The sequence below is a fragment of the Chrysochloris asiatica genome, unplaced genomic scaffold (genome assembly GCF_000296735.1).
Source record: "Chrysochloris asiatica unplaced genomic scaffold, ChrAsi1.0 scaffold00132, whole genome shotgun sequence".
NCBI lineage: Eukaryota > Metazoa > Chordata > Mammalia > Afrosoricida > Chrysochloridae > Chrysochloris > Chrysochloris asiatica.
Genome location: NW_006408650.1, coordinates 4,275,493 through 4,296,653, shown reverse-complemented (window position 1 = coordinate 4,296,653; position 21,161 = coordinate 4,275,493). Strand labels below are relative to the sequence as shown.

General features: G+C 52.8%; 1 protein-coding gene across 1 annotated transcript in view; it reads right to left on the bottom strand.

Moving 5' to 3' along the window:
• Nucleotides 1-21,161, bottom strand: part of DNAH17 (dynein, axonemal, heavy chain 17) — a 115,860-nt gene that overhangs the window by 56,197 nt on the left and 38,502 nt on the right. The window contains exons 29-47 of the mRNA XM_006869533.1: nt 20,737-20,863; nt 17,798-17,950; nt 14,554-14,679; nt 14,278-14,385; nt 12,494-12,625; nt 11,961-12,121; nt 11,265-11,421; nt 10,420-10,524; nt 7,440-7,597; nt 6,905-7,043; nt 6,353-6,580; nt 5,845-5,982; nt 5,268-5,400; nt 4,327-4,454; nt 3,351-3,499; nt 2,386-2,668; nt 2,125-2,298; nt 1,781-1,988; nt 570-735 (exon numbers count right to left, since the gene is read on the bottom strand). Of these exons, the coding sequence (XP_006869595.1) occupies nt 570-735; nt 1,781-1,988; nt 2,125-2,298; nt 2,386-2,668; nt 3,351-3,499; nt 4,327-4,454; nt 5,268-5,400; nt 5,845-5,982; nt 6,353-6,580; nt 6,905-7,043; nt 7,440-7,597; nt 10,420-10,524; nt 11,265-11,421; nt 11,961-12,121; nt 12,494-12,625; nt 14,278-14,385; nt 14,554-14,679; nt 17,798-17,950; nt 20,737-20,863 (2,973 nt within the window). The remainder of the gene's footprint in view (nt 1-569; nt 736-1,780; nt 1,989-2,124; nt 2,299-2,385; nt 2,669-3,350; nt 3,500-4,326; nt 4,455-5,267; nt 5,401-5,844; nt 5,983-6,352; nt 6,581-6,904; nt 7,044-7,439; nt 7,598-10,419; nt 10,525-11,264; nt 11,422-11,960; nt 12,122-12,493; nt 12,626-14,277; nt 14,386-14,553; nt 14,680-17,797; nt 17,951-20,736; nt 20,864-21,161) is intronic.

Below are 21,161 nucleotides of genomic sequence, written 5' to 3'. Positions count from 1 at the left end.
CCAATACCAGTCCATTTCAGCTCACTAATGCCTAAGATATCGATGTTTATGCGTTCCATTTCATTTTTGACAACTTCCAATTTTCCCAGATTCATACTGAGACCTTTCAGAAGCACATCACCAGACCTGTCTTCTGGACGGGTTGAAACCATCAGCGTGTAGCCTTTCAGCTTGTAGACACATGCTTAACTATGATGCAACACTGTTGTTGTAAAGTACCGACAAGTCGCTTCCAACTCATCAACTCATAGCGACCCTGTATAGAGTTTCTGAGGCAGGAGCAGAAAGCCTCATCTTCCTCCTGCGAAGTGGTTCGTGGGCTGAAACCACTGACCTCGCAGTCCCAAGTCCAGTGCTTATTATATTATGCAGCATGATCAGTGTTAAAAATTGAAAACATAGAAATGCACAAAGGAAGAAAGAAACGCCCTCCCCTCCACCTCAACCACCTTGGGAAGTCCCTTCCATGGTGGTTTGGGGCTCAGCCCCAAGCCAGGAGAACAGCAGCTGTCTAGGCATGTGTGTAGGTAGCAAGGACCCACCTCCGGCAGTCCGGGCGGTCTGCTTACCAGTGTCTGTGATCCATGTGCTGCCGGATGAGCGTGTGGGGGGCCACCGTGCCGTACTTGTCCACCTCAGGCATGTTCATGTCATCGATGAAGTAGACCAGCTTCTTCGTACCAGGGGGCCCATAGTTCCTCCCTGATTTCTTCTCTAGTGGTTTCTCCAGCACCCCTAGGGCAGGTGGGGAGTGTGAGCCACTGCTGGATCCACCCCCCAAGTCTGCTGTCCCCTGTTATCCCCGAGAAAGACTCCCCTAAAGCAGAATGCGTTTCGGTGAGGGCCCCTGGAAGCAGAGGTCACCCTGAGGAAGGGAGAGTGCAGCTGAGGGGGGCTTTACCTTGCCCACCCTGAGAACAAACAGGTAAGTGGCTACCCTAAGGGCCAGAGACAGAGGGGCTGGATCGCATAGATCGCATAGACCCAGAGAGTCCTGGATACACCCCAGCCTCAGTCCCCACCCCTGAGCAACACTTGGGCAGCAGTTGTCCACCACAAACCAGCTGTCTGTGGACACGACATTGTCCCACTCTGAGCAACAGCTGGGGCAGAGGCGAGGAGGTGAGTTCTGGAGCTTCCGGGAGACCGACACTGAGAAGAGGGTCCCTGAACTACGGCTGAAGGGGTCTAGGCCAGTGATGAGAAACCTGCACCTCTGTTAGGGCGCATCAGAACTCACCCTGCACCCCAGAGTCCAGCCACAGAGTCACCTTGTACCCCAGCATCTGGTCTACAGTCTCACCTCTGCACTTGGCTCCAGTCCCTGGCCTCTTTACAACCTCACCCCACCTCCAGCCCACTTTATACCCCACAGTCCCACCCCTCAACCACAGCCCTGCCCCTCAGGCTCAGAGCCCACCCTCATCTGTAACCCCTCCCCTCTCTTTGAAGCCTTGTCCCATCCGGAAGCCCCACCCCCACCCCTCTTCACGCCCCTCACCCGAAATCCCTCTAGGGCCCTGAAGCCTCACCCTCACTGCAAACATCCTCACTTGCAGGCCCCACCTCATCCCGAAGCCTCGCCCCTTGCTCCACCCTCATCTGCAGCTCCGCCCTCACCCGCAGCCCCGCCCACTCGCGGCCCGCCCTCACCCGCAGCCCCGCCCACTCGCGGCCCGCCCTCACCCGCAGCCCCGCCCACTCGCGGCCCGCCCTCACCCGCAGCCCCGCCCACTCGCGGCCCGCCCTCACCCGCAGCCCCGCCCCACCCCGCCCTCACCCTGCAGCATGGCGGAGGTGGTGTAGAAGTTGAAGGGTACGGCCTGTACTAGGTAGCTATCAGTGCTCAGACTATCCAGCTTGTCCGCCATCAACACTGACTTGCCCGTGCCGGCGTTCCCCACCAGCATGACAGGCCACGACTTTTCCATGAGCAGGTCCATGAAGAAGCGGATGCGGATGGTCTCCGTGGTGTGGACCAGGGAGGCCTGGGGCGAGAGAGGTAACTTTCAAATGCTGTCTTCAGTCTACCTGCAGGGGGCGCTGTGAGTATTTCAACATCCCACCCAAGTGTGTGTGTGTGGGGGGGGGGGGTCACCTGTAGTCCAAGCACCTGGGGGTTACCTGCAGAGGGACGTCGAGGTCCAGCTCGAAGGAGGGCACTCTCTCCGTCCACGGTAGGAACTTCTTGGTATCGGGGTCGATGTAGTAGTCAAAGATGGTCCCCTGGGAGGGGAACTTGATGGTTTTGAATTCGTTGATCCACCATTTGCTGAACTCGACGCGGTAGTCCACAAGCTGTTCGGGAGAAGAAGGCCAGCTGGGTGAGTGAGAGGCGCTGGGAGCCCCGCTGCATGGCAGGTCCCCCTGTGCCCCGGCCACCACCTGGTCCTGGAACATGGCGCCCCCGAAGGCCCAGAAGCAGGCGAACACGAAGTAGAGTTCATAGAGCTCCTTGGGCGAGTCGGGCGGCGCGTTCTTCTCCGTCAGGAGGCATTCGAGCAGGTACAGAATCATCTGGATCACCGTGATCTCGGGCACCGGAGTGATCTTCTTGAAGCCCACCCGCAGCTTGTCCAGGCAGGTGGGCAGGTACTTGTCGAAGAGGATCATTAGGTTAGCCTTCTCCGATTGCACCTTGCGCCTTTCGATCCAGCTGCTCACCACGCTGCGAGAGACGGGGTGCCAGGTGGCAGCGGCAGTGGCGATGGGTGTGGGACTACCATGCGCCCCAACCCTCCGACCTGCTTCCTGCCCCCTCCAGGCGGCTGTGACCCAGGCCCACCACCCCTGGGAGACAGTTGATCCAAAAGAGATCCCTATCCCCCAGTGAGGCCAGGTCATGGAACTTCAGGGGGTCTGATGTAGTTGGTGGGGCATGAGGGTTGTGCAAAATTTCTCTGGAGCCTGCTAGTTATGGGGTACGGTCAGGGTAGAGTAAGTAAGAACCCTTCTTGCCACCATGGGGCAGGGAGGGGAGGGAGGGAAAGAGAGGAGTGGATGGGAAGGGGAGGGGAGGATGACCCCTGTTAACATCTTAAATGCTCACCGAAGGAAGACATCTTGGTGGACAGTGTGCTGAGCTCCCAACCAAATACCAACTTCACTACTGTCCACTCACAGCGGCCCCACAGGATTTCCAATGGGAGCAGACAAACTCATCTTTCTCTTGTGGAGTGACTGGTGGGTTTGAACCACCAACTTCTCAGTTAGCAGCCCAACGCTTAAGCCACAGCAACACTAGGGCTTCTGAGTGCTCCGTAAGTGATTGTCAAGTGCATATGTGCCCCCAGCCCTGTCTCGATCCTCCCCCCAAGCTTGGGAATAATAGAGCAGAAGGGTCAACTCACGGATTCCACCCCAGGTCTGTGGGGTTGATGTACAGTATCCCGGCTCTGGAGACAGTGGCCGGGGTGGCGGTCCTCAGATGACTGATCTCGAACACCAGCCTCATGGTGCGGTTCAGGGGGATCCGCTCGTTGCTGGCCAGGGTGAGGACCTGGGTTTTCAGCAGCAGAGGAGGAGCTGATGTTCTGACTCATAGTGACCCTGTGTAGGGTTTCATGGCAATCCAATGCTTATTATCCTACAGCACCACACACAAGCTGGGTCTACACGGATCCACTCTCGAGGAACCAGAAGGCAACGAGGAACTGGAGGATCTTGATGAAAAACTTCCTGTCACCCAGGACTTCTCAGCCCGCCTCTCTCTCCCATCCCTGATGCCAATGGACAAGACCAGAGGCCTCTAGACTTGCAAGTCATATGCAGCTCTCCGACTGATTCCAATTTGCCTTTCGCAGGAAATTTGCCACTTCCCTTCTCCACCTGACTGAGGGTCAGTTTGTTAAACTTCTAGATGATTCTGGATGCAGCTCCTGCCCCCAATGTGTGCTATCTTTTCTTCATCACACCACGTGTAAATGGACAAGAATGCTCTCCTCAGCTTTACCTTTAACCCAAGGAGCTCTGGTACCACAGTGGTTCTGTGTTCAGCTGCAAATCCAGCAGTGGGTTTGGGGGGAAAAGACCTGGCTAGGGCACCCCATGAGGCAGCTCTACTCTGTCACTGGGAGTCACCGTGAGTTGGAATCGACTTGTTATGTAGGCTACCAACAACAGACATCCTTAGCCCACGTTGCTGCTAACAAACATTTAACAAGAGGTCTGTTCGGCACCCATATTGCCGTTCACTCGTAATGGACATGCTTTGTACGGAGGTCCACCTCACCTGTATCCCAGCCTGACATTTTGCCATTCTGTGTGATTGGGACTTCAGGGGTCTTTGGATGAGCCACCATTGCATCCCAACCCCAGGTGGCTCACCTTGTTGTCGTCCATGACGGTGTTGAGAGACTCAATCCACATGGGGTCTATGTCCCCATCCAAGACAATCCACTTGGGGCCTTCGTGTGTGATGTTGGCCAGGTCCCGCATGATGGTGGAAAAGAGGCCTGTGGGGACAGGGGAGTGGGGGTCAGTCAGGGGGCTGCCTGCCCTGAAGGGCGCCAAAGGCCGGTCATGCTCTGTTACGTCTTGTTGGCTGCTCCCCAGAAACCCTATACAGGGTAGCTGTGAATTGGAACCGACTCAATGGCACACAACAACATTAGTTTGGGGTAGACAAGTTGACAAATGTGGATGGACTCCGTGAATGACAAGATCTGCCTGTGTGAGAGGTGATGAAAGCCAAAGGTGGGTGAGCTATGGGGTGCCACTGCAGATGGGAGGCCCGGGGAGGCTCTGGCGTGACAGCTTTGAGCAGAGCCTCTCCCCCTCCAGGCTGCAGGGGCACCCCCACTATGCCCCCCCCACCTGCTGGTCTCTCGGCCCCTCCTCTCTCCTTACTCCCCTTTCCCCATGAATTTCTTTTTCACCAAATGCCAATCTGACCTGGACACTTTCCTGGTGAAGGCTGATCCAGCAGCCACCAATACAGAGTGAAGTCCATGTCTTCAGCTTGGCACCCCCACCCCCAGACCCTGCACCCCGAACATCTAGGCTTGCTCCCACCCCTCCCCTGCTCTGGGGCCCCTCCCACTCCTCCCCTGCCTGCTACAGTGAGTCTCCTTTGTGTGTGCTCCCATGGGGCACCTCTCGTTCCCCACCAGCTCTTGGTGCCCTGCATGGTCCCCTCTTGGCCCTCTTCAGGGAACCCGGCCAGTGCTGGGTAAAGTCTCCACGCACACACGTTCCGTGAACCTCTCGTGCCCACTGCGAACGCGAATGGGATGTGTCCCCTACACCTGGCCACCCCGTGGGGTTACCGTCTTTCCACTCCCTGGTTGCTGGGTTGATAATGCCGAAGAGCTCATCACAGGTGACGGCCTTGGGATCCAGGTCCACCGCCACTGGCTTCCTCTTCAAGTTCTGGTAGGTTTTGTTGAGGGACTTGAGGACCTGGGCAAAGGTGGGATGGCATTGGCCAATGCCAAGCTGACATGGATGCCTCGGGGAGGGCCTGCCAGGGCATTGGAGTCACCTTTGGGGACCAGCGAATGGAAGAGTGTCTGTGACTGAGCCAGGAGGGGACATGCAAGCAGAGTGATTTGGGGGGGGGTGTCTCATTTGCAATTGTTGACAGGTGGGAGGAAGGGTTTGAACCCCAATGGCAACAGCTCATCTCCATTAGTGCTAAAAACAGTTAAGGTTGGAGGTTCGAGTCCTCCCTGAGGTGCTTCAGAAGAAAGGCCTGGAGATCTGCTTTTGAAAAGTCAGCCATTGACAACCCTGTGGAGTTCAGGTCAACTCTGACACAGCTTCCTTTCTGGCCATGGGATGCCTCGGGCAGGCAGGTTGGGGTCACCGGGAGCAGGGAGGTGGTGGTGGGCGGGGTCCCCACACCTGAGACTTGCCGCTGCCCGCGTTTCCGATGACAAACACCGAGTGGCGCACTTGCAGCAGCTCCTCCAGCTGTACAACCTTCAGCACGAAGCTGTCCTCAGCCTGCAGCTTCAGTTCTAGGACACTCTGCTTGATGATCTGAGGCACAGGGAGCGCTGACCAGTGACCACAGCTGGCCAGTGCTGCAGCCCGGTGCCAGGTGCTGAGCTGACCAGCACTGGGTGCCCAGTGCCAAGCCTCCCAGATCCCAGCTAACCAGGGGCAACCTGATCTGGACGTCCATAAGTTCTGAGAGCCGGCATGGGCAGCGCCATGGAGGCCTTAAGGCTGGGGAAGGTCTGCCCCAAGCCGGCCCCACCCCACTTCCCCTGTGACATCCCCCCCATGTTAAGAGTATGGCGGTCAGGGCTGGGGAGGCAGCAATGTGACCCTCATCCCAACATTGTAACTGCCACCACCCAGGCACACCAGGGAAGGGGGAGGTCCTGGGGGCGTCTGGGATGCCCACCTTTTCAAAGTTCAGGTCCCGCTTCCGGGGGACATCCAGGGCGGGGAAGAGGTCCCCGATAAGCCCCATGAACACGGGCAGGTCGTCCGTCACGATCTTGGGGATGTTGAAGTCCCGCAGTGCTCTCATGAGCACCTGGTCCTCCGCCCGGCTGGGGTCCCCCCTCTTCAGGGACCCAGCCACCACCAGCACTGACTTGATGGCCCGAAGACCCCAGTCGTAGTGGTCCTGCATGCGGTGGAGACAGTGAGTGGGATGTGAGTGTGGACTCTGACCAACACCAATGCTTCGTCCTGCCTGTCCCCTGGATGGGTCCGGTTCAGCAGGGAGGGAGGGTGTGGGGCCTGGAGTATCTGGCCCCAGGCACTGAGATGACTCTGACAAGATCATCACCGGTTTGGTTTGGGGGCATGTGCGTGGCTACCTCCCTCACCCCAACCTGCTGGGACCAGGGCACAGTGAGCCACACCTGTGTGAACTTAGGATACCGCGAGCACACACCTGCCCTGCGTGGTCCCCTCAGGTGAACTCAGGGCACCCATGAGTATATACCTGCTTGGAGAGCAACTCTTTGCACAGGGTGTAGAGGGTGATGAATTTCCTGGCCAGCAGACGGGCTTCCAGAAAGCCCTCAGCCACCAGCATGATCTCACAGATGAGCTCAAAGTCGGGGACCACCATGGCACAGGGCCTGGGGGAGACCAGCCTTGTCAGTCGGGGGAGTCTCCCTACTCTCAGGCCTCCCCACCTCCACACATAGGCCAAAATTCTGGGTTCCCAACCCAGTGTCTGTCCCTCTTCTCCTCTCCCTCACTCTCTCATGTCCCGCCTCCTCTCCACTTCACTTGTTCCCTCCACTTCATTCATTCCCCACTTGGTCCTCCACTGCACCCCACCCCCCGCCCCCAGTGTACTTTACTTGTCCCCTTCGAGCCTCTCACTGTGTCTCCAACACCTTCTCCCTATACTCCAACTCTTCCCTTCCCTAACTGTCACCCAGAGTACCCCGTCTCTGGTCTTGTCCTGGAGGGCAGACCCGTCTCAAGTGGGGACCCCCTCCAGTCTTCTCTCCCACCTGGAGCCCCACCTGAACAAGGCCTTCAGGTTCTCAGGTAGCTCCGTGCGGCCTGCGTAGCCGGGATTCATGGTGATGAAGATGCCCACGGTGGGGGTCAGGCTGATGATCTCCCCCAGGAAGTTAAAGGTCTTCTTCTTGGCCCGTATTGCATCCTGGACACATTTTACCTGAACAATCGGCACATGAACCCGCGGACATGAGACCACCAGCTTTGTTTGGCTACTAATGTGTGTGGCTACTAATTTGTTCCTATTTCTTGATTTTTAAATAACTTATTTCATTTTGTTGTGGAGCATGCACACAGCAGAACATATAAGGGGGCTTCAAAAAGTTCATGGGAAAATCCCATCATCATTTAATTCCATTTTCCACAAACTTGAAACAAAACACATGTGTACCCTCCTGGTGTAAGGAGCTCTGGTAGCGTAGTGGTTACGAATCGGGCTGCGAACCTTAAGGTCAGCAGTTCGAAACTACCAGCCGCTCCGCGGGAGAAAGATGAGGCTTTCTACTCCCGTAAGGATTTACACCCTCGGAAACCCTGTACAGGGTCGCTATGGGTCGGAACCGACTCGACGGCACTTAACAACAACAACAACCCTCCTGGTGTGGACTGCTAACTGCAAGGTAGGTGGTTCAAATCCACCAGCTACTTCTATACAGGGTTATTATGAGTTGCAACCAACTTGATGGCACTTTTAACAACAAAAACGACCTTCCCTCTTGCCAGTGCTCATGAACTTTTTGAAGCCCCCTCATACAGCAATTCAACACTTTCTCCATGTATATTCAAGTTCTGCAACCATTTTCACACTTCTTTTCCGGGTTATTTCTCCTCCATGATCCTGAACTCACAGCCCTGGAGCACCTACCTAAGTGTTCACGTTGGTATTGTCCCTTTTATCTCATAGAGCTAGGTCTTAAAAGAGCACAGTGCTCAAGGCAGACATTCTTTACTACTTAAGTTCAACTTTTGTTGGGTTTTAGAGTTCTGGTGGTGCTGTAGGATAAGCACCGGACTGCCAACCACAAGGTCGGCAGTTCAAACCCACCAACCACTTCACGGGAGGTAGTTGAGGCTTTCTGCTCTGGTAAAGACGATTATGAGTTGGCATTGTCTCAATGGTGGTGGAAGGATGATCTGGCGTTATGAAGGCTTCAGGGGGATGTATTTTGGTGGAAGGTGATCTCAAGGCAATTGTTTCAGGGCCACATTCAGCCTCCATCGATCCAGAAACTCTGGATTCCATGAGAAGTTGAAATTCTCATTTGAGAGAGTTGTAGATTCACAGGCAGTTGTCAGGAGCAGCAGAGAGGCCCTGTGAACCCTTTACACTGTTTCCCTCAATGGCAGTCAGAGTCTGGAACATTCCGTCACCACAAGGATTCCTGTTGCTCCTCTTTTATAGCCCACATCCTCTTCCCTCCCACCCCAGACCCCTCGTTAGGCCCAGCAAACCGTCAGTCAACTGTTCTCCATTTCCATCGGTAATTTTAACATTTCAGGAAAGTTACACGAGTGGACTTGTTCCGCTGTGTGACTTGATGTTTTTCTCCACTCAGCATCTTCCTCTCTCTCACAGTTCTGCCAGATTGTTTCTTCTCACTGGGAATTCCTCCTCCTAGTCTTCTTCCTGCCTGCCTTCCTACCGAGGACAGGGTAATAGCTCCATATAGCAGGTTGCTGCTGCTGGCTATCATCAAGTGGGTCCTCAGCTCATGGCAACCCCATGCAAAACGGGATTTTTGTGCTCCATAGGGTTTTTGCTGGCTGATTTTTGAAAGCAGATCACCAGGTCTTTCTTCCTACTCTGTCTTTCTGGAAACCTGTTCAGCATCCTAGCAACATGCAAGTCTCCACTGACAGCAGGGGGTGGCTACTGTATCATAAAGTCTTAGGAAATCTGGTTACTCAGTGAGATACAGAACTTGAGGGGAGAAGGGATTGGGCATGAGCCTGTCTTTGACCTTTCCAATGGTTCTAACTGGACGCCCTCCCAGAGGCCTACGGAGTGATGCTGTAAACCTCCACACCACCACTAGAGGGCATACTCATGCTCATGGTTAAAAACATTATCCAAACCCCGAATTTTGGTTCTTTATCCACGAATCGGGCTGCGAACCTTAAGGTCAGCGGTTCGAAACTACCAGCCGCTCCGCGGGAGAAAGATGAGGCTTTCTACTCCCGTAAAGATTTACACCCTCGGAAACCCTGTACAGGGTCGCTATGGGTCGGAACCGACTCGACGGCACTTAACAACAACAACAACAACAATCATCAAAGAACTCTAAGAGTTGAGGCCCTTTGATCCTGGACTTTTCTCCCAGTTACTGGTCTACATATGCTAACTATGGCTCACACAGGGCTGGGGGCTGGGGGACCTGAGGACCGTGGCTGGGACTGGAAGCTGTGACCAGGCTGGGAGCCAGGGGATGGGGCTGCCACTCGGAGCATTCTGGTAAAACAGGTTCTACATCAGTATTCTTGACCATTGGCTTTACCCTGGCAGGTAACCTTGGGGTGAGGTCCCCCAGGCCCAATGGGAGGGGACACACCCTCCTGCTCTGGTCGCCACCCCAGGTAACAGTCATGTGGAGTGACCAGCAATCCCTGGTCCTCAACCCATTAGAGCTTTCCCCTCCCTCCCCTCCTCTTTCCCTATGCTCTTCCCTTCCAGCACCTGGTCTAACAGGCCAAGTTCTATACATCCCTTCACTGCCCAACCCAACTGATACCCAGTCACAGAGTCCTGTGTGCCCTACCCCACCCCCCACCCCATCCATCTGAGACATGCAGTCTGACCAGCTGTGGGCACCTGGCAAGTGGGCAGGGCCTCTCATCTTCCTATCCCCCTCCTCCCACCACTCCTAGTGTGTGGTGTGTGCTGACCGGTTTGGTTTTCTAAGGGCTATGAGAGGGAGGCAAGCCAGCCAGCCACTAGCCTGCAGGTAAGTCTTCCTCCAGGACCTGGGGCAGGGCCCCACCCACCTGGACAGCAATCACAGACAAGACCTCCACAGAGATGCGATTGAATTCATCGAAGCAGCCCCAGGCGCCCGTCTGAGCCAAGCCCTTGTAGATGTTGCCGCAGGACTGTGGTGGGGTCCGGGAAGAGGAGGATTGGAGAGGAGTTAGGTTCGGAAACTACTGTCCTTGGGAAGCCAGCAGGTGGCCTGGCTCCCTGCTTGGCAGAGCTGATATTGCGGAGCGCTGGGGCACCTGACCCCAAGCCGCCATGACTTGGCATGCGGACTCCGCAAAGGGCCCTGTAGAAGGGAGAAAGCTCGGACAAGCACCTCTAGGTCACCTCAGGACTTTTCTTCCTGTGCACATAGAGGTGGGGGAGCCCTTTAAGGTGGGGGAGCTGGTGTTCCCCCACCAGATCCCCCCTGCTTACCATCAACATGTGTGTATGGGACTTCCATAGGTTGAATGTTCCTGCCTCTCAAGTCTGGGTGGGGGGTGGTGTGAGGGGACTGTCCTGGACCATCTGACCTTGACTGTCAGCTGGGGCCACTGGCCTCAGCCTCAGGACGGGTCTTCTGGAATGGGGGACTCAGATGCAGATGTGGGGGTCCAACAGCAAGCCCAGGTTCCTGATCTCAGTGCCCACCAGACCCCGAGAGCACCCTTTCTGCTGTCCTGCTGGAGCATCCAGCAGCGGGCAGAGTGGATACCATCAGTGTCTGGGGACACGATGACCCCCCCAGGATACTGACCACAGAACCCAAACGTTCAGGGCTCATGGGAGTGGGAGTGTTGGCATTCGATGCTAGAGTATCCTGGGGACCGGGTCTCCTGCCAGCATACAAGTCTGCATTCTGGGTACACACCTTGTAATCCATCTGCTCAGAGCAGTTGAAGACATACACCATGGTGCCCAGGGCCCGGCCCAGGTCCTTGGTGGTCTCGGTCTTGCCAGTACCCGCGGGGCCAGCTGGGGCTCCGCCCATGATCAGATGTAGGGACTGCGTCAAGGTTATGTAGCACCTGTGAGAGACCCCTGTTTACTTCCTGCACGGTGACCCCACACTATGGTTTCTGAGCGCTGTGGTTGGGTACTGTCGAGTTGAATCCGACTGCCCCATTGGGTTTCCTAGGCTGCCACCTTTACAGCAAGGAGTGCTGGTCCTGCCGAGGCTGAATGGTCGGTGGTTCAAATCCACCAGTCACTCCTCAGGAGAAAGACAAGGCTGTCTGCTCCCATGAAGGTTTATAGCTTATCGACAGTTCCACTCTGCGCTGCAGGGTCGCTGTGAGTGGGGGTCAACTCGACGGCAGCAGGTTGATTTGTTTCTGGGTCATTGGTGTTGGAGCAGATGGCCAGGTCTCTCCTGAGGAGTAGCTGGTAGGGTCAAACTGCCGACCTTTCGTTTAGCAGCCAAGCGCTTAACCGCTGCACCACCAGGGCTCCTGTGACTTCCCAACACAGTGGTGTCGTCGTACCTGCTCCCGAAGTGGAGCAGACGGCACAGGTGGAGTGACCCATCGGTCACTCTAGCCTGGCTGAGGTCAGAGGCATTCCCTACCTGTCCGTGAGTGGGGTGATGACCAGCCTCGGAGTGTTGCCCAAGTATTCGTAGGAATACTGGATTTGGGCATCGCAGATGTTGGCGAAGCAGTGTCTCTTCTCTTCGTCCCAGCGGTGCCGGAGCTGCGACTGCCAGGTGAAAGCCTGGGAACTTTCCACCTGTGGGAACGAGGGGGCCCTGCTTGTCATTGGCCAAGTGGGATGCAGGAGCCAGAGGCGGCTGGAGAGGCCCAGCTTGCTCTTCTGGCCATTTGCTGCTCCCATCCAGGCCCTACATTCAACTTTCAACACTGCTACTAGCTGAATCTGGCGTCTCCAATCTGACCACTCCCAGTGCTCTCTGAGGGGGGGTGGGGGGGGAAGGGTGCGCCTAGTCCACAGGTGGGCACAGGTGCCGCCAGCGTAGAACTGGGAGAAGAGTCCTTTCTGCTGACTCTCTAGGAGAGGATGTGATAGGGGATCAGGTCCTCAGATGCCCAGTCCCGGGTCTAGTCACCACCCTCCCTGCCCCTGGGACACAGCTGCCCGTGCCTTGGCGGTGATCATCTTGGCCACCACGTCTCGCGCATGCACATCGACGGTGCAGATAGTCATGATCTTCATCCTGTCGCCGGCGTTAAGGTTTCCAATGAGCAAGGTAATGAGCACATTGAGCTGGCTGATCTGCAGGAGGGAGGGCACTTTTAGGAAAACACTCGCTGGGTAGCACCAGGGCTGGGTCAGAGCTGAGATGTGGAGCCACCCCCACCCGGGAGGTCAACTAGAGGAAACAGAGAAGAGATCTCCGTTTTGATGAAAGATTCTGTATAAGACTCTTGATCAAAAGGGGAGGTGATTACAGAAAAAAAAAAAAAAATTTAGTTTCATAGAATCCAGACTTTCTGGATCTATGAAGGCTGAATAGGTCCAGAAAACTATTGCCCTAAGATAAACCTTAAACCAAAAATATGCCCTGAAGTCATCTTTAAGCCAAACAATAGTTCAGCTTAACTAGTAAGCCATGTCTGCCATGAGCATTGTGTTTTTTTGAAGATCCGTCTCTATAGGATCAAATCGACTCCAGGTACTTCAAAGGTCAGATGGGAAGCTTGGGGAGGGCAGGAACAATTCAGAAACAAAGGGTGAAAATGTTTGTACAACTTAACTGGTACAAACAGTGCCACCAAATTGTCCAGGTTGAAACTTGTGAATTGGGGTATGCTTTGTGAAATACATTTCCAACAACAATTTCAAAGAGAAGAATATTCTAGGAGTCCTTGTGAGGGGATTGGCTGTGGGGTAGCTTCAGGTGGCTTTCCAGAGAGCAACGCAGGAGAAGAAAAGTCATGAATATTCATTACAAAACAGCTGGCTTCAAAGCTGTACAGATAGTTTGTATATTTCTACTACCAAGTAAATTACACACATAGGACACTACTTAACAAAATATTGACAAGCTGGTGGATGATGAGTGGTTTTGCATTCTTTCATTTAAAAAATTATCTCTAGTTTCTAAATTCAGAACTGGGGATCTTTGAAAAAATAAAAATAAAAAGATTCGAGGCAGCATTTGCTTATTTCTGGATGCATGGTACAGAAATGGAAGCTATATATTTCTGAAAATTGTACTTTTTGGTAGAGCTGCCCTGCTATAACTCCTCTGTCAATGTGTTGTATGGTGGTGGCTTGATGTTGAAAGCTAAGCCATCGGTATTTCAAATACCATCAGGATCACCCTTGATGGACAGGTTTCAGCTGAGCTTCCAGACTAAGAGAGACTAGGAAGAAGGACCTGGTTATCAACATCCAAAAATTAGTCAGTGAGAGCCCTGTGAATCACAAAAGAATATTGTCTAACTTTGCACTGGGCAAATCCACTGCAAAAGGCCTCTTTAAAGTGATAAAAAAAAAACCCCAAAGATGTCACTTTGAGGACAAAGGTGTGCCTGACCCAAGCCATATGTTCAATAGCCTTATAAACATGGGAAAGCTGGACAGTGAAGAAGAAACAATTGATGGGTGTGAATGAATGATGGTGCTGGCGAAGAGTACTGATTGCAGCAAGGACCGCCAGCAGAACAAGCAAACACACATGCTCCTTAGACGCGAGCATGGCGGGGAGACTTCATTGCATGTATTTTGAACATGTCATCAGGAGGCCAGTCCCCGGGGAAGGACAGCTAAAAAGAGGAAAACCCCAGTGAGATGGGCTGGCACAGTGGCTTCAACAATGGCTTTAAGCATCACGATGACTTTGAGGATGGCCGATCCGACAACATTCTGTTCCGTTAGACATGGAGTTCCTGTGAGTCAGACGGACACATGGAACCACATACCTGTTTTTTGTTGTAATCTTTGATAGCATTTTCATATCCTTCCTCCAGTCTTGAAAAAGCCATGCCCACCTCGGTGGTCCACCATATTTGTGTACAGGTTAGTGCAATCTGAAAACCGAAAGCCAGACCACCCCCCCAACACAATGACATCTCAGGTGGGGAAACATCGCAGCAATACATCAAACCGCTCTGCATTAGACCTTGGTTAAGAAAGGGGGCCCTGAAATGCCGAGGGCACCACACCCCACGCCCCATCCAGACACGCTCGCCTCAGACCTGAGCCGGATAATCGAAGATCCATTGCTCCCGCGGCTTCTCCTCATAGGTCACCACAGCCTCTGGGATTTCGTGGCGCAGTGTGGTGCACATCCGGTCCAGCACACGGTTCAGCCAGACTTCCACCTAAGCGAGCAGGGCAGACACAGGTGCTAACCAGGCCTGAGCATGCCTGGCTCCCATGATTCACTTGTTGTAAAGAACAAATAAAAACACTCTCTGTCACCATCATCCCGGGGGAGGAATATGGAGGTTTTCATAACCAGCCCAATCACAGTCAAGTCGGTTCCAGCTGCTATGGTACCCCCTGTGTGTCAGAGTAGAGCTGAGCTCCATGCAGTTTCCGGTGACTGATGCTTTCACATGATGTCCTTTGCCTTTCTTCCAAGCGTCCTTTGCACTATTCAACGAGGCTTGAACTTTTCACAGTGTGGTGAAATGGATTCATTTACAAAACATAGTTGACAAGCCCAGCAACAAACCTAGAGAACCTTGTTCCATTGTGTGTTTGTGTACAAGTTGTCATTTCCAAGCAAGAGGAGTGTGATAACTAAGGTTTCATGTCAACTTGACTGGGCAGGAGTCTCAGAAGTTTAGCAGTTAGGACACAGTGATTGCCCATGATGAGTTCTATCAGGATGCAGCCACTTCCATAACGAGGTCTTCTATGAGCAGCCAATCAACTGAAAGGAAGTTTCCTGGGGGTGTGGCCTGCTTCCAATACATGTGCACGCTCTGGCAAAGCTTGCTTGCTCTTTGCTCAGCGTGGATCCTGCATCTGATTTATCATCTGACCTCCAGTTCATTGGACTTGAGCCAGCAGCCTGCCGGATTGTTTGCCAATCCTGGTTGCCATCAGCAGCCTGCCCTCTTACCTGCTGAGCTTGGGTTCATCTTTCTCTGCAGCGAGAAGCCCGCTGTCTGACCTGGAGCTCCGTGAATCCCCAGAAGCCTCCAGCCTGCCATCTGATCCACAGACTTGGGACTTGCCCGGTTTTTAGAGATAAACCTCTCTCTGTATATACATATAGCCACTGGTAGAGCACATGCTTTGCATATATGAGGCCCCGGATCCCAGCATATCCAACTTAGCTAAACTTCTTCATGGTGGTGGTGGTGGTGGTGGTGGTGGTGGTAGTGTGGTGTGGAGTCGGTTTCGACTCACAGCGACCCTGTACAGACAGGGTTTTCGAGGCTGTAAATCTTGACGGGAGCAGAAAGCCTCATCTTTCTCCCACGGAACAGCGGGTAGTTTTGAACTGTAAGACCTTGCGGTTCGCAGCCCAATTTGTAACCACTTGGAGTCCTAGTGTGGCACCGTAGGATAAGTCCTGGACTTCTAACCTCAAGATTGGTAGTTCAAACTCACAAGCTGCTCCTTGGAAACCTTACACAGGTTTCTTACACAGAACTGACTCGACAGCATATGTACACAGATGAGCATCACTGGTTTTGTTTCTCTAGATACCCCAGCCTCAGACAGGGAGGGAGGGAGGGCACCCAGATAAAAATCTCAAAGAAAAGACTGAATGTGCTCTTCTGAGTTGTTGCTCGTAACCCTCTGGGCCCTGAGGGCTCCTGATTGGACCTCAGGGGAGAAGTTGGACGGAGGGGCAGCCATGGCACCAGGATGCCACCTTCTTGTGGCAAAATATCCACAACATGGAATTTGCCATGGGAACATGGAATTTGCCACGGTAACATGGAATTTGCCATGGTAACCATTTCTAAGTGTACAACTCAGTGGTCTCCAATACATGCACTATGGTGCACAACCACCCCATCTGTCCATTCCAAAATCTTCCATCCCCCCAAATAGGACTCCTGTATCCCTTAAGGAATAACTTCTCCATTCTCCCTGCGGTGCTGTAGGATACGCACTAGACTGTGTACCACAAGGTCAGTGGTTCAAGCCCACCAGCCACTCTGCTGATGGACACTTGGGTTGTTTCCTCCTTGTGGGAGTGTGAATGATGCCGCACTCAACGCTCGTGTGCAGATCTCCGTTTGAGTCCCTTCTTTTGCATCTTTAGGGTCAACCTGATACCACGGTCATCTTCTTGTCCCAGAATCTCTTGTTGGACCAACTTATCAACAGGCCTCGTCTGGGTTTTAAAATACGATACTGGAGGTGGAAGTGGGGAGGGTTTCCTTCTTGACTTCAAACGCCTTGTTTCATAGGCATGTTTGTAAGCAGTCAAGCACGACAAACTAGTTAAAACAAACTGTGGTTAGGGAATCTTACCTCAGCCCCATTAGCCCTGTCCACATATGGCAGAAGCTAGCCCCAAAGTCCAAGTCTGGAAAGTTTGGACTTCTCTTGCTTGAGATTTCACTCCAGCTAATTTACCTCCTACCTCTATCTTGCTGAGGCAAACGCCTGGTGTTTCTGTTGCTTGGTGGGTAGATGGGCAGAGAGATAGGGGAGTGGGGGGAGGCAGCTAGGAAGTGTGCTGTTGGCAGCAATAGCCAGTCCACCTTCAGGGATGGACATGGCAAAACTGGACAAGGGACAAGAGACCCGGGGTAGTCAGGCTGCTTGAATGGGCATTTTTGACAGCTGTTAGAACTTGGGGTGTGTGGCTCCTTCAAAGTGGTTCACTTGGCAAGCTATAAAGATAATTCAGTGACACGTCTGCTGGTCTGCCGAGCTGATATGGCTTGTGTATAGCTGTGGTGCTGGAAGCTATTCCACTAGTATTTTACCAGTAGGCCATCTATGGTGGACAGGTTTTAGTGAAGCTTCCAGAGCAGGAGACAATAGGAAGAAAGACCTGGCAATCTCCTTTCAAAAATTAGTCACTGAAAACCGTGCTGATCACAATTGTACTCTGGCATACACGAGTCATGATAGCAGCTGGTTCCAGACAGGTTGGAGGGAGGAGTGAAGGTGGAGTCTCTGCTTAGGTGACATTGAACATCTGTTGGTTGCTGTTGGAAATGGATAGCGGCCATTAATGTTCCAGCAGCCAGTTACAAACCTAATGAACAAGACTGAACAGACATATGAAGACGGTTGAGAGGACAAACATTTTGTTCCTTATATTGCTGTTGTTAAGTGCCGTCAAGTTGGTTCTGTCTCACAGCGACCCTGTATAGGGTTTCTGAGGAGCAGCTGGTGGGTTTGAACCGCCGACCATGCACTGGCAGTCCAGTGCTGGTTCTTCCGCACCACACCTGGACGCCCGTCAAGCGTTTGTTCTAAGGAGGCAGAGGAAGAAGCGGGAGAGTGGCCCCAGCTCACCTGCCCCGAGAGGTCACATTCCTGGTCAAACTCCACATACTCGTCCTCCTTGCTGTACATGCCCATGCCAAACTTCAGAGGTTTCCCTCCGGCGTCCAGCCGGAACTTCAGTCTGCACAAGCTGTCGAAAAGCTTGGACAAGTGGCGGCTGACCTAGGGGTGGGGGCGGAGAGAGGGCAGCAGCAGAGTCCGGGTGCCTGAAGCAGGTGTGAGCATCTCTTTCTTTTGGGGTACACACCCCATCAAGAAAGGAGCTGTGGTAGCATAGTGGTTACGAATCGGGCTACCAATCTCATAGTCAGCAGTTCGAAACTACCAGCTGTTGCGCGGGAGAAAGATGAGGCTTTCTGCTCCCGTAAAGATTTACAGCCTCAGAAACCCTGTTCAGGGTCTCTATGGGTCGAAACCGACTCCACGGCACTTAACAACAGCAACAACATAACCCCATCAAGGGGCCCAGGTAGTGCAATGGTTAAGCGCTCAGATGCTCACCAAAAGATTGTCTGTTCAAACCCACCCGTAGGCTCTGACGATCTACTCCCATAAAGTTTCAGACCATTGTGTCTACTGGATCCTGACTCATAACGGCACGGCAGGACCAGGTAGAACTGCTTCACAGGGTGTCCAAGGCTGTCACCCTTAATGAAACACACTCACTCACCTTTCTTCTGCCTATAAAGACAACAGCCAAGAAAGTCCTACAGGGCAGTTCTACCCTGTCACATGGGGCCACTGTGAGTAAATCTCTAACAGGACCTAACAACGGCAATATGCTCCCTGTCTCTGGTCAGTGTTAACTAAACCCAGCTTAGCTAACAAAAGGCAATGATGGAGTCACCTCTCAGGCCAGACACGGAGGCCAGACAGACGCATGTTCTAGATTCTGAAGTGCAGCCAGAGTGCTCCTTAGAGGCCAACATGACCAAACTTCGTCTCTCATACTTTGGACACATTGTCAGGAGGGACAGGTCATTGGAGAAGGATCTCATGTTTGGTAAGGTGGAGGGTCAGGGAAAAAGAGGAAGACCCCCAACGAGATGGATTGGCCAGGTGGCAGCATCGATGGACTCAAGCGTGGCAACAGTAGTGAGGTTGGCCCAGGACTGGGCAGTGTTTCGTTCTGCTATGCATAAGGTCGCTATGAGTCGGTACCAACTTGATGGCACCTGACAACAACAACCTAAGGTTCTGTAAGGAGTTCTGATAGCATAGTTGTTACGAGTCCGGCTACTAATCTCATGGTGAGTAGTTTCAAATGGGCAGTGGTTCCACAGGAGAAAGATCAGGTTTTCGGCTCCCATAAAGATTTAGAGCTTCAAAAACCCTCTTCAGAGTGACTAAGAGTCAGAACTGACTCCATGGCACATAACCACCACCACCACCATCACACGGTTCTGTGTGTAAATATTCATACGCCTACAAGGAAGACTCATACCACTATTATTAAAATCTATGCACCAATCACTAAAGCCTGTGATGATGAAACTGAAGAATTCTACCAATTTCTTCAGTCTGAAATTGACCAAACATGCAATCAAGATGTATTGATAACTATTGGTAATTGGAATGCAAAGGTTGGAAACAAAGAGGAAGGATCAGTGGTAGAAAAATATGGCCTCGGTGATAGAAACCGTGCTGGAGAGATCGCATGATAAAATTTTGCATGACCAGTGACTTCTTCGTTGCAAACACCCTTTTAAAACAACATAGATGATGACTATACACATGGACCTCACCAGATAGAATACACAGAAACCAAAGTGACTACATCTATGGGAAGAGACGGTGGAAAAGCTCCCTATCATCAGCCAAAACAAGGCCAGGGACAGACTGTGGAACAGACCATCAATTGCTCATGTGCAAGTTCAGGCTGAAGCTGAAGAAACATAAAACAAGTCCTTGAAAGCCAACATGTGACCTTGAACAATGATTGTGGGCATGGGGCAGGACTAAGCAGTGTTTCATTCTGTTGTGCAGAGGGTCTTTATTATGAGTCAGTACTGACTCATTGGCTCCTAACAACAGCAACAAAGTAAGGTCTGCCCCAGTTTCCCCAAGTCGGACACTCAGATCCTGCCAGCCTCCTTTCTGCATTTCCCATAACTTCTGTTCAGGGAATGGTTCATGGTGACGGCTAAACAACACGGTGAGGGAATCAATGTCACAGAACAGCACATGTGAAGAGGCTTCAAGAAGTCTGTGGGGAAATCTCATTATCTTTCAATTCCATTTTCCATGAACTTTTTAAAATCTCTCATGTGTTGTGTGCAGATGAGCTGTGTGGTGCAATGGGTTAAGGGTTGGACTGCTAACTGCAAAGTCGGCAGTTCAACCCTCCAGTCACTCCAAGGGAAAACTATTTAGCAGTCTGCTTCCCTGAAGATTTACAGCCTCAGAAACGTATAGAGCAGTTCTAGTCTGCCCTACGGGGATGCTCCGAGTCAGAAATGCCTCCACGGCAGTTGGTTTTATATACGTTGCTGTGTGCTGTTGGGGCAAGTCCAGCTGCTAAAGGGCAGGGTAGGACGGCCTCAGAGGGCTTCCACAGAGGCAACCTTGACAAGGAGATTTGAACCACAATTTTTTTTAAAGTGAAAATATACGTGTGTGTGTGTTTGGCACTGTAAGAGCAGTAGCTCTATAGGATAAGCACTAGACTACGAACCACAGCAGGAAGAAAGGAGAACCCCCCCAGGGAGTGGGCATGCCTCTACCCATTTCACAGATTAGGATCACGAGGCACAGGGACGTGGCAGCTGGGGTCGTCCTTCCTGCCATGGCCTGGACTCTGGGCAGTTTCTGGTGGGAGGGCCCAGTGGAGAGAACATAGGGGTGTTGGTGAACTGTCCCTCTCACCCCTGGGTAATCAGGGGTGAGGCCTGCTGGAATCTGGAGGTGGGCTATGTCGTCTTCTTCTGTGGAATGTCCCGGCTGCCTACCTCCACGGGGTCATTTCCGTTGGAGAGAATGTCCAGGAGGTCAGCGGAGGAGACAAAATAGAACCTTGGGAAAGCCAGCCTCTTCGTCTCTAAGTATTCCGCCAGGGCCTTCTCACACACTGCCAGCCTGGGGCGGGGTCCAGAGGAGAGGGGGCTGCTGAGTCAGAGTCTGATGAGGGTCTTCTATAGCCCACCCCATGTGTTCCCTGAACGGACAGTCCTGGAGACCTCCAGCCTCTTAGTCACCAAGATCACCACGTGTCCTTGGGTCAGGCCCAACTCATGCCCACCCCCAACCCCACCCTGTGTGTGTGTCAGATGAGAACTGTGCCCACAGGGTTCTCAGTGGATGATTTTTCATAAGTAGATTCCACTCATGGTGCCCCGTGTGTGTCAGAGTAGAACTGTGCCCACAGGGTTCTCAG